We start from the raw sequence: 22,215 nt of genomic DNA on the forward strand, positions 1-22,215 counted from the left end.
CATCCTAATAACTGGGATGGCAAACTAGCGACACCACCACCATTGATTGGGACATCTTCTTTTGAAGGATAACATACTCCTATGTGTCCCAGACATGTACAGATTCTTTCATGATTCACTTAAGTTCCTTCAACAGCCTCCTGCCATTTTTTACTGTCTTTCTGTAGCTGGGACTCCTTTTCCCTTATTGGCCCAACCCAACTGGTATTCCCAGGAAAAAAACTCAGAGCTCATAGCAAAGAGCAAAGAGCCCTGTTGGCAAGACACGTGCCTCAAGGCAAAGGTGATACTGAAAAGCTCAAGGAGAAATACAGTCTTTTCTCCCCTTGCAGGGTCACTGACTGAAGGATAATGGCCAGGGAGGAAAAATCTGAAATGAAAGCAAGACCTGCATCTACCTATCAGCCCTTTAACCTGTAATGCATGAGCCAGAGAGGATCCTGCCAGAGCCTTAACTACCACCTGCAGAAGGGGAGGAAAGAGGCAGTTCTCTGGGGAGTGGGCCACGCTAACTATTTACTTCAGCCACACCAGGTAGGAAATGTGGGCAGAACAAGGAAAGCTGGAAGATGTGACTGCGACTCAGAATGAACAGACAGGCCCCTGGCAGCTCTCTCTGTCTCTCTCTGTACATATAGCTTTCACTTTCCCTACTTCCAAATCAGGAGTCCCTGCGTGGTGCAAATGGTTAAGCGCTCAGCTCAGCTCAGCGGCTAACAGAAATGTTGGAGGTTTGAGTCTACCCAGAGGCCTGGTGATCTACTTTGGAAAAATCAGGCATTGAAAACCCTGTGGAGCACAGTTCCACTCTGCCACACATGGGGTGGCCATGAGCTGGAGTTGACTTAATGGCAGCTGATTTACTCTAAGTCAAATTCCTGATCATATCATGAGGTTTCAAGCCTCCACACCCACGCTTACACACTGCTGGATGATTTCTCCATGCCTGGTCCATCAGGCAAATACTCACTCATCCTTCAGGATGGAGGCCTGGTCCCCTGCCACTCCTCCTCCTCCAGGGAAAATGTCCCCTCCTTCCTTTGAGTCCTCTCCCACTCTACCAACTTCTACCCTTGGAGGTAGAACATTGCAGGTTCACTAATCTGTCTTCCTCTCTGCTTCCTTCTGTTAGAATGCAGCCACCTAACCTTTAATGTCAGCTATTTCTTAAAGATAAAAATATCTTCCTTATTGTAAAAGTGATGTATATTCATTTTAGACGACTTGGAAATACACAAGACATTTCGAAGAAATATATAAAAATCAGTGTTTTAATCCCTAACCAGAGCTAACTTGCTAACAATTGTTGGCTATATATTTTTCCAACCTTTGTTTTATTCAAAGATACGAGCATATTTAGATTTTTCTTTTCTTTATTAATAGGGATCAAGATCTATATATTGTTTTATAATGGGCTCTTTCGACTTTTTTTTTGTTTTTTTGACTTAACACTGTATTTGAGACATTTGAGGTCAGATTAGGTGCTGTTCTGTGCTGCTTCCTTGTCTGTAACTATGGAATATTACTTCTTATTTTACAGTAAACACAGCTCCTTATCTTATTCATCTCCATCTATGCCTAGCACAGGCCCTGAGATATACCAAGTATCCAGGTAGCAATGTCCCAACAGGACTTGATTTCAGAACATTCACGACTGCCTTCTGACCAGTCATTACCAGGGTAAGTATAGACTTTTAATTCAGTCTGGTAAATGGGGTTTCCATGCTAGGCTCTATGGGAGCGTTTACAAACTGAAAGCCTTTGGGGGCAAGACAGGAAACATAAATAAGAAAAATGGTCCAGGGGACCATGGCTGACAGAGACCAAATGTCCTGTCTAAAGGGGCAGCCACTTCTTAGCTCCAGCCAATATTGCTTTACAGGGGAGCAAGGGCCATTAGATGACCTTCCAGCTTCTCTAAAAAGGCTAGAAATCTAGATTCACATATGAAATGCCCAGACTGTTAAACCTTGGTTCTGGCCACAGTAAATACATCTTCAGGGCATCTCTGGCACCTAGGCAACCAGTCTGTTCCTTCCACTGCAATATGTTAACATGGCACATCCAACTCTCCAGCTTGCCTTCTTCAGTACTACAGGAGAAATGTGAATAAAATAAGGGTGACAGGGAAAGGAGACTGAAGGATGAACACTCACTCTCAGCTAATATGCTTAGAACAGTCATTCTCAACTGGCCGTGATTTTGCCCCCAGGGACACGTGGCAATGTCTGGAGAAGTTTTTTTGGTTCTCACAAATTGTGTGTGTGGGGAGGAAAGGGCTGCTATTTTCATTTAGTGGGCAGAGACCAGGGATGCTGCTAAATATCCTATAATGCACAGGGCATCCCCTACGACAAAGAATTATCCAGCTCAAAATCTTAATAGTTCCGTGGTTGAGAAATCTTATACTGGAACAGTTATTCTCAACCTTGGTAAATACCAAAAATATTTGGGATGCTTTGAAAAAAATACTGATGCCTGGGCCCCACTCCAGGACAATGAAATCAGATCTCTGAGGAGGGGGCTCAGACATTGGATTTTAAAAGCTCTAAGTTCTAGTGATTTTAATGTGCAGCCAGGCTTGAGGTCCATGATATTAAACCATGAGTCCCTGCAGGCACCCATAATGGAGTCATCTTCTTTCCTTCCACAGAAGCTACTTGGTGCTTTCCTCAAGCAGGTGCTCAATAAATATCTGTTGCCTGGATGGGGAAATCAAGGTGCCCTGGTGGTACAGTGGTTAAAGGGCTCAGCCGCTAACAGGAAGGTAGGTGGTTCGAACCCACCAGTTGCTCCACAGGAGAAAGATGTGGCAGTCTGCTTCCATAAAGATTAGTCTTGGAAATCCTATGGGGCAGCTCTACTATGTCCTACAGGGTTGCTCTGAGTTGGAACTGACTTGGCGGCAGTGGGTTTTTGGTTTGGATGGGGGGTTAGAGTAGTAGTCACTTGTCATTAGTCCCCTACAAAGTGCTGTGCGGGATTCGTATTGCCTTTCAACATTGTACTGGTGGCTGATGTAAGCTTTTTTTTTTTAAGTCAATTATTCAGTACATCAAAAGGATACAACTTCCAGCAGTCAGTCGGCAGCATACTAACATGCTTTCTGTTGGAATAATTTACTTCTAAAAGTGAAAGGTACAGAAACAGTCTGGACAATATATTCCTGCCAAAGAGAGCTTAAGAAATTAACTTGCAGTCTTTTTGTCACCCCTCCTGGTTATATGCAATGAGGAGAACTAGAAATCCTATATTAAATGCAATCCTAGAAAACTGCATTGCTATTAGTCAAGAAGATATGAAATAAGAAAATAATAATAATAATAAAAAACTCAAACAATGGCGAGAAGGAAAGTCTAATATTAGAAAATTGCTAATGCCAACCAGATCTCTCAGTTGTTAGGATTATTTGATCTAATCAAGTTATGAGCAATTTTTACGAGTCTTGATGGAAGTTCTAAGCCGTGAGAGATGAGCAATAATAGGGTGGTTAGTAGTGAAATCCATACCATCCAATCTACCTGCCTGCCCATGATATTATCACCTGTGGCTCCCTGGGGCTCTCTGAGGTCGACACAGGGGTACCAGTGGGCATTTAGGAGGCACAGAGCCTCTGTTCAGAGTCCACAACAGAACCCTCATCCCAGGATGCTGGAGTCTAGGAAGCCATTAGAACACCTGGGGAGAGAACTGGGCTGGGCGAGTGCAGGTGCTGTGGGACTCCACAGGGAGGTGCCAATGCAGACCTGGAGGAAGTGACATGGTGGGAGAAAGCTTCCCAGAGGCAGAGTCAGAGAAGCAGAGCCCTCACTTAATAAGGAGGGATTATGCACTGGAGTCCCTATGTGGCACAAAAAAGTTAAGCCTTGACTACTAACTGGAAGGCTGGTGGTTCGAGTCCACCTAGAGATACCTCAGAAGAAAGGTCTGGCAATCTACTTCTGAAAAAATCAGCCACTGAAAACCCTATGGAGCTGAGTTCTACTCTGACACACATGGGGTCGCCATGAGTCAGAATCGACCCAATGGCAACCGGTTTGGTTTTGTTTATGCATGTGAAGGGATTAGATGGGGAAGGCTATTCCAGATACAAAGAATAGCATGCGCAAAGGTCCAGAGGCCAGGGAGAGCTGAGTGTGTTGAGGGAACTGCAAGATGGTCAATGTAGCAAGTACTTCTTCAAGAGGTGGGAGGACTAATCAGGCTGAGACTGGAGGAGCAACCTGGGCCAGTTCGAGAAGGCTGAAGGGAAAGTCCCACCTATGGAGAGCATGTATGAAGAGATTCATTCAGAAAAAAGAAGGACTATAAGTAGGAGTTTCATCCTAAAAAGGGAAGTCACCGAATGCACAGGAAAGACACTGCTTTTGGCATCAGACAGGTCCTGCATTGATATGCCAGCTCTGGTACTTCCTGCTGCGTGACCTTGGGTAAGTCACGAACCTCGTCTGTCATCAGGGAATAAGAACATCTGCCTCACAAGGTTGCTGGAAGGATGAATGAGATAATATATACAGGGCCAGGGTATGGGAGGAAGAACCGGTGAAGCCAGGAAAACTCACACGGGGAAAGGTGAACTCCAGGGGATAGTGAAAGAATAAATACAAAAAGGGAAAGAGGATAAGAGAGACAAAGGCTGTGGAAGAGTATTTTTTGGCAGAGTTTGGAGATGAGAAGGAGATACAGGAAAGGAGAGAGACAGGAAAGAAGCGAACGTTCTAGGAATGTAATCCAACATTTAGCATTTTCCCAAAAAACTACATCAAAGACTTAAAAGATTTACATCGTTTTTTGCTAGTTGTTGGCTGTTGGCCTGAGATGCTTTTGACTCTGGACCGAGCTGTCACGAGCTGCTTGTGACACTTGGAAGGCCCCGTTACCAAAGCCTGCTGCCGCAGTTTCACGGTTGTGGTTGTTTTAAAGGCTAGACCATCACGGGGCCCCCTTCTAGGACAGGAGCGTGGCTTTGTGTTCCAGAATCCCTCACCCAGCTGTCGGAAGCCAGGGCATCTGAACATCTGTCTCTACGGGGAGGGTATGTCAGCCCCACCCCACCCCAGCTCTGGGGCCTGGTGGTTTCTCACCCTCTGCCTTATAATTGCAGGAGAATAACCTTCCCACCCTGCCTGCTCCTCGGCAGACAATGCGAGGCTTCAGGCAACGTGAAGGAAGGCAGGTGCCTGGGGAATACAGGATCTGTTCCAGGTAAGCTGAGGAGCTGGCGATCCGATAATTGCACTCTGCGGCGTTGGTGTTTCAGCAGCTGGACGCAGCCACCAGCCTGATTAGGCTCTTATTCCATAAGACTCTTGTACATGCCAGGTTGGGGGAAATACAATTTTTGAGATTTTTTTTTTTGGTTGGTGTATTCTCCAAAATACAGGCTCGCCGGGTCTCAGGACACTCACCTACCCTGAGTCAATTTCATTCCTGGACTAGGACAAGAACCGAGACTGATTTATAATATAACTTTCTGGATATTAAAATGCTAATGAAGTTGTTGTCACAAAAAATAATAGCCTGTGTTTTTATTTTAACCATTTTCAAGGCCCCATCCCTTCTAAAAAATTCATTTCCATTCACATATGGAAAGTGCTTTATGATCTAATTTAAAAAAAATCAGTTCCTCCTTCACCCCGCTCCCCCATGGAGATTTATTTTCTCCGTAGAAAGATGTTACTAACTGGCCAGGAATCTAAATGTTAAAAGCCAGGAAAAACGAAATCTTTGAAAATGACAATAAATGATACATTTTTCTTCTTTTCAGGGAAATTACTGCTCCCAAAAGATAGAGGGTGTGGGAAGGGGAGGGCACAGAACTCATAAACTCAGCTCTAAGTTCCTTGAAAGCAGCCACTTGGCCTTCTGCGTATCTTCCTTCCCATTCATGCGCGTCACAGACATTTAGGAAGTCCTTCCTAGGTACGAGCACTTGGCTCTGCACAGAGTTTCAAAAGAACGGTCCCCAGTCCCCATCCTCAGGAAATCCAGAGATCAGAGCAGATGACAGACACTTTGGCAGACCACAGCAGAGAAGTGAGAACAGTGCCTCCAAGAGAGACAGGTACAAAAGGGCTTCAGAGGCAGGAACCCCAAAGAGAAAGGTGGGAAGGGATGGTTTCACAGAGGAGGTGGAATTTCAGTAGGGTATTGACAGGTGAGTAGTTGTGGCCCAATTGCCAGGGAGAAGTATGAAAAGACTTGCTGTACGGGAAGGTGGAATAACCCAAACCAAAAGGAGGCAGAACTGAAGAGAAAGGCTGAAGGCAGACACACGGTGACGACACTTGCTAACCAGGCTAAGTGCCTAGATCTTATCTTCCAGTTGGTAGAGTAGCATTAAAAACAAACAAAAACAACCAGTTGCTTTTAAGTCGATTCTGACTCCCATGGACTCTAGAGTAGCATTAAAACAAAACAAAACAAAGCCCCAAACCACTTGCCATCAAGTCAATTCAGACTCATGGCAACCCCAAGTATTGTAGAGTAGAACCGTGCTCCACAGGGTTTTCAAGGCCAAAACCTTTGCAAGGCAGATCACCAGGCCTTTCTTCCAAGGTGCTTCTGAATGGGTTTGAACCATCAACCTTTCAGTTAGTAGTTGAGTGCGTAACTATTTGCAACACTATTAGAAAAAGTCACTTGCAGTGCTAGAGAATGCATTCCGGCTACAGTGTAGGAGACAGACCAGAAGGGGGCCACCCTGAGCCAGGAGACCAGTTAGGTAGCTACTGCACTGGTCCAAGCAAAGAGAAGGGGCTGCCTCCACCAGGGCCAGAGACACTGCGAGGTGAGATCAGCACAACTCGGGGGCCAGTTACTCAGCACCAGCTTTCATGCAGAGAACACTCAGAATGTTATGGGCTAACAGCCAATTGCAAAATTCATGCTAAGAAGGAAAGAGCTAAAACAACAACAACAACAAAAAGTATGTTGAGGGAACTGGAAAAGGTGGTAGGCATCTATTTGGGAAGAAAAAGGCAAAGGGAATTGCGTAAGGAAGAGGTTAATTTAGTCTTAGATAATCTTAGGCTTGCAAGAGTTCTTTCCAGATAAATAGTTTTCTAGCTTTTGTTTACATACTTCTAGTGATGGGGGAGCTCACCACCTACAGAGACATCTCATTCCATTGATACCCTTTATGAGTGTCTTGGGCCAAAATCTTTCTCTCTGGCTCCATATGTACAGTTTCCTTTGACTTTTTACTTTCAATTACTCAGTGAAATTCCTTGGAAACCCACTTGATTCAGCAAATGGCTAAATTGGATGGCTGGTCAGTCCTCCCATCCTGTTGACATTAGATCAGGACTGAAGCTGAGAAAAAGTCACAGGATTGGACGGCACTGTATGTACCACGTGTGGTTGCCACTCATGACCTTGACCTTGGGTTTTAAGCTACTTTGGCTGCCTAAGGTCCGCTGGCCCACCCCGCCCCATCAGAAAGCATCATACCGTGCTGTTGCAGCCAGCAAAGCAGGCAGACAGGTAGGTGATCCCGTCCGCCCCGCACACTGGAGTGAAAGAGTCGGTTTGGCATTCACAGTTATTATTGCAGGGCGAGTAGGGGTCCAGGGCTGAGCCGGCTGCTGAGCTGGAAAAGAAAGGAGAAATGGAGCCCATTAGAGAGAGGCCAGTCCCAACAGGATCCTCGTAGCAAGCCCTCTGCCCTCTGCCTTAACAAGTCAAACTGGCGCTCTTGCTTATAGACTTCTGACCTGGCAATCCTTCCTTCTCCTCTTGCAATCTTAATCCACACTGTCCCTCAAAGACCAGCTAGGACCAACGCTGAGAGCTCTGTAGGCTGTACCCTGCAGGACGGGGCCAGGTGAGCAGGTGGCAGAGAGCTGGGTCTGCCTAGAGGAAGAGGCCCCTTTCTACCATTTGACCAATGCACCCTCTGGGCTGGGGGCAGCCACGGCTTAGCTAGTGTTCACCCACTCTGTGAAACCTGTTCTGATGCTGCACCCTCAGCTCACCCCCTTCCCTCGACCAGCAATTCTTACTTCTTCCTTCTCTGGGGTCATCCTTTCTCTTTATCGTATTCATCCCCAGCAGAGAGCAAGCCCCACAGAGCTTAAGCCATCGCTATGACTCACCTGGCCTCAATAACTAGGGTCTGTTTGCTTCATTTCCTAGAGCAAGATACCACTAAGATGTATTTTACATCATTTAAGGCAGAGTTATCCACAGCAAGCAAACTGAAGAGAAAAAGGGTGGAGTAGGTGTCTTCTAGAACTCTAAAAGAAGTGTCTCCTTCACCCCCATGATTTTCAGCTAAGTCTCCCAGGGTCCTGAGCACTTACACAGTAATAGAGATGAAGGAGGTGATACCTGACAACTCATGTGTCAGGCCCTGTTCCAGGCACTGTGTGCACTATTGCATTTATTCTCAGTATGACCCCTGGTAGTAGGTACAGTTATTGTCCCGTGCTGACAGACAAGGAAAGTGAAGCAAATATGGGGTAAATAGCCTGCTCAGACGTACATAATGTCTATACAGTAGAGCAGGGACTGGAATGTGGGCAGTTTGACCATATGCTCTGCCCCCTTCTCTTCTTTTCTGTTGAAGAATAACTTTGTTATAGTAAGACTCTGCCCTTTTAACCACTATAGTTTATTGCCTGAGAGCCTGGTGACCCACACGAAAGGCTGGTGGTCTTTATCTCAATAGTGTTGTTCACAGCATGTGCAAACCAGACAATACTCTACCTGGAGAGGTGAACTGAGGCAGTGTGGGGTAGACGGGGACTAGAAGAGGCCCACTTGGGGAGGGGGTGCAGGGGAGGAAGGAGCGTGGCCTGTGCTCACAGAGAATACGCAAGCTGCCTGTCCCTCTGCCCTCCCATCCTGCCTGCTCTCCCTCACAGGAGGCTGCAGGCAGGCTCAGCTCTCCTGGTGTCTTCTGGCTGAACTGCAGGAGCCGGCACAGTACCTGCAGGGCCCTGGAGTCCCGGTGACTGCCTGGAGGAGGAGCCTGGCTCTGGAGAGGAGCTGGACCCTGCAAGCCACCCTTGCTGCCACCTGGGTTCTCCCAGGCCAGCTTCCCAAGGCAGCCTCAGAGTCCCGCTTAGAAAAGGGACAGCTGTTGGTGCTGGGTATATAAGGACTCTCCGTAATTCCTTCTAAGAGCAATGCTGATTGGACTCTGATCCAAAGCATTGGGGTAATGAGTAGGAAATAAGAAAAGTGGTCCCATATGAACTAAGTAACTAACCTCCTTCCTTCCTTCCCTCCCTCCCTCCTTCCTCCTTCCCCCTCCCTCCCATCTTTCTTATCTTTCTTTCTCCCTCTTTCCCTTCCTCCCACACTATCAATACCTACCAGGCACCAAACCCTGAGATTACTATGAGTCTAATGATAGCTTCTGATAGTTTAAGTAATTGTCGAAATCCTTTCCACCTTTTATTTTAAGCTCAAATTTAAAATAAAACTTATTTTCATTTTTTATGTTCACATCATTCCTAAAGTCAAATGCCAAAAATAACCTTATTTTCTCCCCCAGTGTGCCCCTGGCTCTCTGGGAGAGAGCCCTGTCAGCCCAGAGGGTCATAGTGATCCTTGACCCGGGAAGTCAGGTACACGAGTGTCATCGTCTCCTCTGGCTCCATTCACACCAAGCACAGGGAGAGTGTCCTGGCATCCTTGAGCAGGAGGGGCTGAGGCTGACACTTCTAGAACTTACTTGTTTCCATAGGGAACAGTAACCCCAGCCACAGGGCCCGTGTCACAGCCCAGGAAGAGGAAGGAGACGTAGCAAGCTGTGGACACCAGGTTAACGAGCATGGCCATCCGAATGGCCCCAAGCGCAGACAGGCTGAGCTTCTTCACCAGGAGACCGCCCAGAAAGATTCCCAGACAGGCACACGGGATCGCGGTCATCCCTGGAATAAGAGCAGAGCGGGGAACCGTGAGGGGACAAAGAAGCGCCAATCAACACGGAGGGGTGAGGGCCAGGCCTGGGGCTGAGCCCTGTGAAGAGAAAACTTCCCACTCACTTCCTCGCCAGTGCCCCAAAGTATTTACTAGGGGCCTAAATCTCTGCTTGAATGGTGTGCATGGTTAAGTGCTAGACTACTAACTGAGAGCCGGAGGTTTGAACCCACCCAGAGGTGCCTCCGAAGAAAGGCCTGGTGCTTCCCAGAGGTCGCAGCCCTGAAAACCCTGTGGAGCAGCTCCCCTCTGCACACTCGAGTCTGCCATGAATCGGGATCGACTCAACGGCAACTAGTAACAACAACAACCTCTGCCGGGCTGCTGTTGCGTCGACCCCAACCCACAGCAGCCCCACGTGTGTCAGAGTGGATCTGTGATCTACAGGGCTTTCCATGGCTGATTTTTCAGAAGCAGATCACCAAGCCTTTCTTCCAAGGCACCTCTGGAAGGACCTGAACCTCCCACCTTTGGGTTAGCAGTTGATTGTGTTAACCATTTGCACCACCCAGGGACTCCGTGAGAGGCAACTATCTATCTGTCTGTCTATCTTTCTAATTTCTGCCCTCAAGGAGCTCACAGAGCATTGAAGGAGGTAGACACGTAAAATCCTCGTTACGATGAACCTTGGTGCATACACCAGTTGTGCTGGGCGGGGCACAATTAAAGAAAACACACACAACTGATGTGGGGACAAGGGAGAGATAAAGCCAGATGGACTGGGACATATATATACGTGCATCTTAGGAAGGTCAATGTCATGGAGCACCGTGGAGGTCAAATGGGAAGAGGGCTCAGGAGTGTCTAGGGCTTTGCTCCCTCCTTCTCATCAGGCGAGGGGAGATCCGTGGATGGGTCTGGAGGCTGCTCCTCCCAAAGGTCACAGAACTTGGCAGCCCATAAAGACAGCATTTGAACCAGCTCTGCTCCTCCTCAGAGGGTAAAAAAGAAAAAAAATTTTTTTTTTCTTTTTTCTTGTTACCTAGCACCCATCAAATCGGTATGTTGCACGGCTCTCAGGGAGTAATTGGCATAAAAAATACATTTTTTCCTGCCTCGTATACACAGAGCTATCTGTAAGGTGGCAGGACCACAAGAGCTATCTGTAAGGTGGCAGGACCATAAACCTGTTACTCCTGACTCTCGGGGACTCACACAGACTTTTAGGAGGACCAAAGGACCCTAGACTTCCAATCTCCTGTTTGGTTTTGCTCTCTTTCGACTCATTTTATCTAAATCTGGCTTCCCATCACCAATACCATTTTGTCCACAATGTAGATTATGCATGGACGATTTTCCCGTCTAGGTGGCCTCTTCCTCGCCAATCAACAGACCTTTAGGTCAGTCAGCTACATTAACCAGCCAGTGCATGCTAAGGGAATGCGAATTAATGTTAATATTAGGGTAAGGAAAACCTAATCAGGAAGCATGCTCCAAGAAAACAGCACGAGCCAGTTTCAAACAAACATACCATACCTCTGCATTATCTCTATTATCCTCCATATTATCTGTTGCTCTTGGTATCTGTGCATGGTCCACTCTGCTGGTGTAGAAGTAATGACGGTCTACGTATCCCCATGCCTCGGCACCTTCATCTCCTTCCTTAGGGGTCACCCCCAGTTATGCTCACTCCTCTTTCTTTCTCTCCCAGAACAGCCAAGCCAAGCCAGGTCCCAGGCTTTGCACATGCTGTCCCTGCTTCTTGGGACACTCTTGCCCTATGTCTTTCCTTGGCTGGCCCCTGTCCCTCCCAGATTCCCTATATAAAGTAACTCCTGCAGCCACTGCCTGGGACTCTCTGTTGTTACACCCTCGTGGCTCTCCCCATTATCTGAGGGTGCCCTGTTTATTTCTGGTTTTCTTGTTCTCTTTCCCCCTACTAGGAAGCACCTTCCCTAAGGACAAGGACTTTTTCCATCCCGTTCAGCCCAGCACCATCTCCCAGCGCCTGAATGGTGTCCAGCAGAAAGCAGGCACTCTGTATTATTTTCTGAATGAACCAAATCATGACAGATTGAATCCGCATGAATGAATGTTGGTGACAACAGGTCCATGCCCAGAGAGCAGGCCTGTGCGTTGTTTAACTTCCTACTAGACACAGCAAGAGTGACGGTAGCTATGGCAATAACAAGCTTCTGGTGCCTTTTCTCCAAGCCACTGTCAGCCTCCCGTCTTCACCCCTGATTGGAGCACCTTCTCAACACTCTAGGCAGTTATCAGAATGTCCCAAAACTCCATCATCATTATGTTAATCTCTGCAGATTGTGTACATTTATCTTCACTCATAAATCACTGCTACCTGCCCCTTCCTCATCAATGGTGTCACTATTCTCTGAACTCTGCGGAACTTGTTGATGGCTTTGTAGGTAGCCCAGAGCTTTGTTGCTGCTCTGGGATTAACTCACAGGCCTCATCTCCCAGGTTCATGGGAGGTACCAACCCAAAAAAACCAAGCCCCTTGCTGTGGAGCTGATTCCAACTCACGGTGACCGTATGTGTTACAGGGCAGAACTGCTCCATAGGGTTTTCAGGTCTGTAATCTTTAAGGAAGCAGATCTCAGGCCTTTCTTTCACAATGCCGCTGGACGGGTTTGAGCTGCCAACTTTCAGGTTAGTGCTGTTGTTGTGTGCTGTCAACTCGATTTTGACTCCCAGTGACCTACAGGACAGAGCAGAACTGCTGCATAGGGTTTCCAAGGTTGTAACCTTTACGGGGGCAGATCGCCAGGCCTTTTTTCCCACGTAGCCACTGGTGGGTTCAAATCACTGACCTTTTGTCTCAACCCACCTGGAGCAAAGGAGAATGAAGAACACCAAGGACACAAGGTAATTATGAGCCCAAGAGACAGAAAGGGTCACATAAACCACAGACTACATCAGCCTGAGACCAGAAGAACTAGATGGTGCCCGGCTACAATCAAAACTGCCCTGACAGAGAACACAACAGAGAACCCCTGAGGGAGCAGGAGAGCAGTGGGATGTAGACCTCAAATTCTCATAAAAAGACCAGACTTAATGGTCTGAGACTAGAAGGACCCCGGTGGTCATGGCCCCCAGACCTTCTGTTAGCCCAAGATAGGAACCATTCCCAAAGGCAACTCTTCAGACAGGGATTGGACTGGACAATGGGATAGAAGAAGATGCTGGTGAAGAATGAGCTTCTTGGATCAAGTAGACACTTGAGACTATGTAGGCATCTCCTATCTGGAGGGGATATGAGAGGGCAGAGGAGGTCAGAAGCTGGCGGAATGGACTTGAAAAGAGAGTGGAGGGAAGGAGTGGGCTCTCTCATTAGGGGGAGAGCAATTAGGAGTATAGAGCAAGGTATACATAAATTTTTGTCTGAGAAACAGACTTAATTTTTAAACCTTCATTTAAAGCACATTAAAAAAAAAAATCACTGAATTTTTGGTGAGCAGCCCAATGCTTAACCATTGTTAACCATTAACCAGGGCTCCTTCTTAGGTTTAGTAGTCACACGTAAACTTTTTACACCACCCAGGGACCTCATGTGAGCTGCAGGGTGAAGTATTTTCTCAAATGAGTCTCACCTCATGCTCCCCAATGTCTTTCTCCACCTGTAGCTGCCCACGGCCAGCCCTCTCTTGCACCCAGCTCTCCAGAGTCCATGCTAATCGGAGTGACACCACGGACAGGGCACAGTGAGAGGGTGGGCATGCTGCCTTCCTGGACTGCTGCGGGGACTGCCAAGAGGCTGCCTCTCACACGGCGGGAGAAGGCCCTCCACGCCAAGCACTCTAGAAGGCAAAAGTCACCGGGAGAGAAACTGGTGCAAAGAGGCAAGATTGCTTTTTTGACCTTCTGCCCAGAGCACTATTGATCTGTTTGTCAACAGAAAACTTAGGAATCTGTTCTCAAATAGAACAGGGCCCCAAAGCTGAAGCCACCATGTGAGTGTAATCAGAATTTAAGGAATGGGCACAAAGAGGTCAGGAGATGAGAGGGAAACTCTTTGGTGCTGAAGAGTTAAGCCTGAGTGACCCTAGGGATATCACAGAAGTTATAACTTTAATTACAAAGAGATACATTTTGCCCTAGCTCTGTCAGACAGGTATTAAAGGGCTGACTGCATTTTGGTAATACCTACAAAACAGTGGGTGGTAAACAGTTATTAGTAAAAAAGAAAAAAAAAAAAAGGCTTATGCTACTTTAGCAGTTCTCAGGGAGAGGTGCCATGATACATGTTATGTACGGTATAAGTGCACAAAGCTTAAAAGAACAGCCTGAAGAATTTTTCATCTGTATACCCCTGTAAGCAGTGCTAGGATCAAGCTATAGAACATTTCCAGCACTCCAGAAAGCTCCCTGGTACCCCGGTGGTAACTGTTATTCTAGCCTCTGTCACTTTAATTAAATGTCCCTCTTTTAATTCATATAATATTTTATGTCTAACTCTCTCAACTCTCAACTTTGTGACATTCATCCTCACTGGGGAATGTATCAAAGCTTTCTTTTTCATGTCATACAGTAATAGTCCATTGAATGAACATTCTGTAGTTTACTTACCCATTCCACTGTTGATGGGCATTTGGGCTGTTTCCAGTTTGGAGCTATTATGCATAAAGCTACTATGCACATTCTTACAGATGCCTTTTGGTAGACATAAGCACTCAATGTTGTTGGGTATATGCCCAGGAGTGGAACAGATGAATCACAGAGTTAAGCATCTGCTTAATTTTAACAGGTACCACAGAGGAGTTTTCCAAAGTGACTGTCTACTTTACATTCCTGCCAGCAGTGTACGAGAGTTCCAGTTGCTCCAGATCCTCGCCAACACTTGGTGCTATCAGTTTGGTAGCTCTGCCTTAGTATCCCATTGTGGTTTTTTTGTGTACCTTCCTGATGACTCATGATGGTTAGCAGCTTTTCATTTGTTTATTAGTCATTTTGTGATGTGCCAGGTTTTAGAGGGGAAGATCAGAAAATTTCACCTTGCACATTCCTCATAGCACATAATCTGAACTCCTATGTAACAGAAAAGATAAAGTCTATAGTGCTGGAAAACCTTCAAATTCCCAGTGGTACTGTCACACTCTCAGTAGCCACACTCATGCCTCTTTCATTTTCTTCATTTTCAGAGGAACAGATGAATTCTTTGGCCAAGGGCTGTCCACCCACATTCCCTCCCTCTTCTGCAGATCATCTTCTGCTGGCTCTTTTCCCTCTCCGTGGAATCCTGCTCAAACGTTTCCTGTCCTAGCAACAACAGCAGTCACCACCCCTCTACCTTGGTCCTGACACACACCGCCAGCCACTGTCTCTCTCCTTTCTTCTGCAGCTAAGCTTCCAGAAAGTGTCCTGTGGTCACTATCTATTCCTTTCCCCACGTAGGCTGTCCTCCACATCACAATCTGGCTGCCACCTCTGCCACTTAACAGAAACAGCCCTGATACAAGTCAAAGGTCTTCCTCATTGTTAAAGCTAACAGAGACACATTAGCCCTCAGCCTGTGTGACCACTTACATCACTGATATCTCCTTTATTCTTGGAATCATCTCTTCCGCTGACTCTCATAACCCACACTCTCTGGATTTCTTTTGGATGCTGCTTCTTAAACTTCTTTGCAGAGTCCTTGCCTTCATTTTTTCCAGGTTGGCATTTGGCCTTTTATTTACTAATTCTAAAATTTAACTGGTATAAATTCCACTCCCACATCAACTACCATCCATATGCTGACGGCAACCAAGTTCATATTACTAACCCAGATCTCTTTCTTGAGCCCTCGACCAAATACAGACATCGGTACTTAGGTATCCCACAGCAACTCATGCTCAGCAAATTCAAATGTGAACTCAAAGTCTTCCCCACAGATCTGATTCTTGTCCACTATTTCCAGTTTTCAGAAATGGTACCACCAGCTGTCCAAGCCAGAAACCTGGGAGTCACTCTTGATCCCTCCCCTCTCTCTCACTCACTGTGAGACCACGTTCCTCATGCCACATAGATAATGCAGTTTCTCATGAGGGTAAATTGGTTTTCTTTAGCATGCCAACTACACATAATTGGAAGTAGATGTCTACAGTCTACTATGGAGAAGGACTGTAAGGTCATGCCTGAGTTTAGGGATCAATTAGTTATGTCTGCCATGGGTACAGGGAGGGGTGGGGGCAGGAAGCATATGTCTTCAAAGCTCTGTATTTGCTGACTATGGTTTTCATGCTGCCAAGAATATTCTTGCTTTCTCTCATACCTAACCAAAACCTTCTAAACTTTCAAGATCCATCTTTATTCCTCTCTTCCTTAATCATAAAAACTATTGAGTCTATTCTGACTCATGACAACCCCATGTGTGTCAGAGTACAACGTACTCTATAGGGTTTTTAATGGCTGATTTTTCAGAACTAGATTGCCAGGCCCTTTTTCTGAGGCACCTCTGGGTGAACTTCACCCTCCAGCCTTTTGGTGAGCAGCCAAGTGTGTTAACTATTTGCCCCACCCAGGGACTCCTCCTTCATCTTCCCCAAATTCTCCAGTTTATACCAATCTATCGACTTCCTAGCCTCTGAGAATGCTTCCTATGTGTGTGTCATATTTTAACTCTTTATTATCACATGCTTTTAGTAATTGCTTCAGAAGCCTGAGAATATACTATGAAATTCCTTCTGCACAAATACCAGGTATATACTGCTGCTACAGGCCCAGCACGGTGCTGACTCTTTGGAGGCTCTCAGTAAATTCTTACAGATTACATACACTACAGCCTTTCCTTGTCCTCTCAGGAGGATGGAGTAATGGACTCACCGAGCAGCTGGTTGGCAGAAGAGGTGGTGAGGTTAAACTGCTGTTCCAGGTACTTCCCCAAGAAGGCTGCAAAGCCAGCCACCACTGCAATCTCCATGCAGGCGGCCAGGATGATGCAGGTGAACACGGGGTTTGAGAGCAGGTGCTTGGTGACCTTCGGAATCACTGCAAGGAGAGAGAAGGCAGAGGTCACACACGCTCTGTGCTCCCAGCTTGGCTCCTCCTGCTCTAAAGCCCCTTCTTGGTGCATCCTTTCCATCTCGGTACCTGGCACCAGGAGCCACCTGGTTGCTCAGGACAAAACCTAATCCCAAAATTCATCAGTAATTCCTGAAAACTCTGGTTTCAAGCTATATCCTGAATGTAATTCCTTCTCATCATGTCCACGGTGACCTCCATGGGGAAACCAAGTCAGCCTTCACTTGGGGGTTAACCAGAATGTCCTGTCTGGTACCTCAGTTTTCACTCAATTTTCTGATGTAATCACTCCCTGCACTGTGGCCTGTGGGTCTGGATCAAAGCACTTTCCTGCTCAGTATCTTGTAATGGTCTCCTGTCCCATCAGCAATGAAATTCACACCCTGTACCCTGGCCTGTGGTCTGTCCCTTAGTGGTCTGATCACACTTCCTACCAGGCCCCTGTCCCTCCCTCCAGTCCAGCTGCTTCTCCTGTGCACCAAGGCTATCTCCTGCTCAGGACTCTGTCCCTGGGGCTCAGCTCCTTTTTCTGGGCTGCTTTGCCCCCAGATCTTTGCCCTACGTGATCGCTCCTCCTCAGATGATAGTTTTCTGATCATTCAATTCAATCTGGAAGCAGCCCCCTCCTGCCCTGGGTGCTCAGGGCTCACGTTGAGAGCTGACGATGGGTAGAAGCCCTGCTGTGGCCTGTGCATCACCTTAAATACCAACAGAGCCGGAACACAGGTCTTATTGAGGTCACGTGTTTCTATTTTATTTTATCGTACTCTATTTTTCTCAAAGTATGTGGTTTCATCAGCCACTAAGACTTCCTCTTGCTTTTAAAAATGTAAGATTAGTCTTCTAAAATCCTTTTACATTGTTTGGTCACTTCCAGTGGTTAGAATCCCTGGCATGTGATCTTCAGCCTGGTGTCCTCAAGTGGGGGACATGTACCCTGGCAGGATACAAAGGGGATCAAGGGGGTACAAGGACAACCCCCTCATTTCAATAATTCTACCATTATTATTTTAATGTGTATTTAACAAAAAAGCTAACTGAAATATAACAGATACATCAAATATGTGATTTTATGGCCATTACGGTCTAAGAGCATGAGGCAGCGATGGTTCAGTGGTAGAATTCTCACTTCCGTGAGCAGACCTGGGTCCGATTACCAGCCAGTGCACTTCATGCACTGCCACCAGCCATCTGTCAGTGGAAGCTTGCATGTTGCTATGATGCTGAACAGGTTCCAGCGGAGTGTCCAGACTAAGATGGATTAGGAAGAAGGGCCTGGTGATCTACTACCGAAAATCAGCCAGTGAAAACCTTATGGTACACAACGGTCTGATTCACAACGATCATGGGGATGATGCAGGGCTGGTCAGTGTTTTGTTCCACTGTGCATGGGGAGGCCATCAGTTGGGGGCCAACTTGACCATAGCTAACAGCAACAACAATTTAAGATAAGGCTAGGTTAAAACATGGAAGTAGATTTAAAGCTAATTAAAGAAAAGTGTTATGTCAACAACGGGATAGGTGGCATGCAGGTAAACCAAGAATTATAAAGGTGCTATGCCAGTGACTAAAGTTAGGGGAACTCTATTCTGCATAATCATATTTGAAATGCAGTATATTTGTTCCTATTCGTGTTAAGCAGAAGATAAAACACCTGGTTCCAGATGAAGCCGGTTCCACACCAAGTTTAGGAAAAACTGACCAGTATCCATGGTCATACCAAACAAACAGGTAGAAAGGGAACCCAATACTGCCTTTCAAGGTGATGAATTAGCCAGCTGTCCTAAAGAAGAGAGCTCATTACCCAGGCTCAATCTCATCTCCTAGGAGACGAACCCTCTAAATGGCCCAACTAATTAGGATAAAATAATAATAGGGAATACATAAGTTTTCAGTAATGTGAACAGACACGTTCAATAAATCAAAATGACAGAACAATGGGTCAGGAACTGGCAGATATACAAAACTTAAAATTTATCATTCCTGGGGAAGACACCAAGTTTCAAAAACGAAAATCTTATGAAGGATAGGAACTTAGGAGTCCTTTGGCATAATAAAAGGGATTCAGTTAGGAAAATGGACTGAGCCAGATCATGAAAGGCTTGGAACCACCATGGACTGAGCGACCAGTTCCCAGGTCCCAATCAAGAAGCAACCAGACAATAACTGGACCTGGTAACCTTGGCTAGTCTGTGATGGTTTCTTACAAAATTATTGAGACCTTAGGAAGGCACCCATTAAGAACTGAGTTGTGTCCCTCCAAAAAGATATGTTGAAGTCCTAACCCCTCGTACCCTTGAAGTGAACTTGTTTGGAAATAAGTAAGGTCTTTTAGATGTTGCCAATAAGGCTAACCTGAGGTCATACCAGAGTAAGGTGTGCCCTAATCCTATCTGAGTGGTGTCTTATAAAAGAGGAGAGATGGAAGAAGAATGACTATGTGACAATGCAGGCAGATGCAGCTGCAAGGTAAAGAACGCCAAAGATTGCCTGAAGCCATTAGAAGCTAGGAGAGGGGCCTGAAGCAGTTCCTTCCTCTCTCAGACCTGAGAAGGAATCAACATGGCTGATACCCTGATTTGGACTTCTAGTCTGTTAGATAACACATTTCTGTCCTTTAAAGGCATCCACTTTTTGATATTTTGTTACAGTAGCCCTGGGAAACTAAGATAGCAACTATCAGAATAAATAAAATTGCAAGTAAAATAAAAACTTTAAAAATGATATGGATAAGAATCAAGATAATACAGAAATGACCACATTTGTAAAATTCATGTTTATACCCCAGCTTTATTTTAAGCGTCCTGATCTTTATGTGTGTGGTTTATTTTTACAGGGTTTCAAACATTTGCAATAATCTAATGTTTTTAGAAATGTCATTTCAAATAAATATTTAGAATATTTAGAACTGTTTATATGTAAAATCTGTTTAAATGTTGGGAAATTTTCCTTTGTTAAATACACATTTTTTAAAGTTGTGTACAAATACTTAGAGGGAAATTGACTGTATAATGCTTAAAAATGTTGATTGTTAAACATGTATAAGATGAATAAATTGGGCGTAAACAGAGGTCGATGAGTAGTAAGTAGTTGTCTTCATGTATATGGATATTCATCTTCATGGATACTAAGACTCCATCAACATAAATCATTGCTAATGGGTGACGGCTGGTTTGCTATAGTGTGTGGCGCGCTGTGATGGTGTAATGTGCCTGTGACAAGTGGCTGGTTGACTGTGTCATGGAATACCAAGCCTCATACTATAGAAAGAGCAGTACAGATCCCACTGGCTGAGCACAGTGCTATCACTACCATCGCCTTGCAATGAATGAACCTGAAAGTCCATGGCTGTGTATACATTTTGACAGATAACAACGCTGCTCCTCAATCGCTGACAGAGTAGAACTGCCCCATAGGTTTTCCAAGAAGCACCTGATGGATTTGAACTGCTGACCTGTTTGGTTAGCAGGCATAGCTCTCGACCGCTATGCCACCAGGGTTTCCCTTTTGAAATTAAGATACCTAAACTCTGGAAATATTGCCGATGATGAATAAGTAGGTTGGGGACATTCTAGGAAAATGAGCCTCAGCCATTCTTTTAGTTCAGGGTTTGTTTCCTTTGTTAGGGTGTAGACTCGTTAGGTTCGGGGACTCTGGAAGAATAAAGCACCACAGCGACATCTGCAGATGAGTAAAATGGCTGCTCATGAAAAAAACCAGCACTCTTCCCTCAGGAACTTTGTTCTCTGGCTTGGAAATGATAGCAGCTAGGATTTTGGCTTGATTTCATGGTCTGTCTGGGCCCAGTAGCTCCTTGCCCTTGATCAGAGCTATCTTGGCTTGTTAGAAGAGGTGGAGGGCACTTGCTCAACCAAGGCAACTCCAGTTAATGGAACATTTTTCATACTTCAGCAAGCAATTTAATTATTCCAGAGAGAACTCCACTTCAGTGGGAAGGATTCCTCATTGAGACAGGAGGCTGCCTGCTTTTGTCTTAAAATGGCATGACTAATTTCTCCTTGAATTCGATGTGAACATCATTAAGTTTGAGGATCCTCTGGCTGAGCGCTCAGTGGGCCTTATTTGCATGAAGAACGTTTTTTTCCCTCTGCTGATTCACCTCCAGAGATGACAGCTTCCTCTTGTGTTCAGCTATTTTCCTCCCAGGTTCTTCCTCCCCACCACGGTTTTATTGCCATGACTTACATGTAACACTCTCAAAAGAAGGTTCCTTTTCAAAGGTTCAGCCAACCCTCCAAAGTCCCCGTTTGTGTGAAAGGGGGTATTAATTAGCTTGATCCTAGGGCTATCCCAGTGTTTCTAGCTCTTTCATACAAATGGATTTTTTTAAAGCCCATAAAGTCTGACTTTCGAAGGAGGCAGTAGCTCATGAGGTGGCCCAGACAAATAGAACCTGGTGAACCAAGGCCACACTAGGCCACTGAACACCTACAGTTCCCCTTAGTCATTTCCCACCTCCCTACAGATTTAGCCTCAGAAGGGAGGTGGGAGCAGGAGCCAGGCTGTCTTGAATTCTGCAGTCTGATCAGCCAGGAAAACCTTTCCAACACTCATAGGGAGCTTGGTGCTGAACCGCAGGACAGTGTAACATTGGGAACCATGGGGAGAGAACAGTCTCTAGGGAAAACAACCTTTTCCTTTGCTAGTCTTCGGAAGATAGTCCTATAGGGTTGAGATTTCTTGGAAATTGTGGGACCTTCAGGAAGGAGAAGGGTGTGTTTGGAGAAGTAATGTGGAGTGATGTTGATAGAATATGTACTATGTACTAAATGTCATTCTAATTACTTACATATAAACCATGTCATCCTTACAAGAAACCTGTGTTCTGGGGATTATTAAATCCCAGTGTACAGAAGAGAAAACTAAGGCAGAGAGAGATCCCACGGTGAACGCAGCACAGCAGAAGTTCAAACCCTGGCATCTGCTGCCACAGCATATGCTCTTAACCAGTGTGCTACCTGACTCAGATTCTGAGGGTGCTGCTCTTGGTTTGAAGGCCAAGCATGCAGGCCACTCCTGGTGAGCAAAGGCTCAGCTTCATTCTCTCTCAGAAAAAAAAAAAAAAAAAAATCCCAGTCAGGTGGGGGAAAATGACCAGTTCTGGCATAAATCAGGGGTTTAGTGCATATATTTTAAAGGATGACTTGGGAAAGGAAGAGAAGGAGGAATAAAATAAAAAATTGGAGGGCCCAAAGAGGAGGGAGCCTTGTGCCCTATACAAGGTTTTACTGAGTGGGGTTGTATAAAATAATGGGTAAGAACCTGGTCTAAGGAGCCAAGTAACCTGGGCTTGAATGCTGCCTT

General features: G+C 45.8%; 1 protein-coding gene across 5 annotated transcripts in view; it reads right to left on the reverse strand.

Moving 5' to 3' along the window:
• SLCO3A1 (solute carrier organic anion transporter family member 3A1) overlaps nucleotides 1-22,215 on the reverse strand; it is a 350,355-nt gene that overhangs the window by 34,526 nt on the left and 293,614 nt on the right. For all 5 annotated transcript variants that reach the window (XR_010317372.1, XM_064267086.1, XM_064267084.1 and 2 more), the window contains exons 5-7: nucleotides 16,693-16,857; nucleotides 9,683-9,881; nucleotides 7,453-7,591 (exon numbers count right to left, since the gene is read on the reverse strand). Coding sequence is in view for 4 of the 5 variants with exons in the window: in XM_064267086.1 (XP_064123156.1) it covers nucleotides 7,453-7,591; nucleotides 9,683-9,881; nucleotides 16,693-16,857 (503 nt within the window). In the remaining variant the exon portion in view is untranslated. The remainder of the gene's footprint in view (nucleotides 1-7,452; nucleotides 7,592-9,682; nucleotides 9,882-16,692; nucleotides 16,858-22,215) is intronic.

Source organism: Loxodonta africana, chromosome 13 (genome assembly GCF_030014295.1).
Source record: "Loxodonta africana isolate mLoxAfr1 chromosome 13, mLoxAfr1.hap2, whole genome shotgun sequence".
NCBI classification, from domain to species: domain Eukaryota; kingdom Metazoa; phylum Chordata; class Mammalia; order Proboscidea; family Elephantidae; genus Loxodonta; species Loxodonta africana.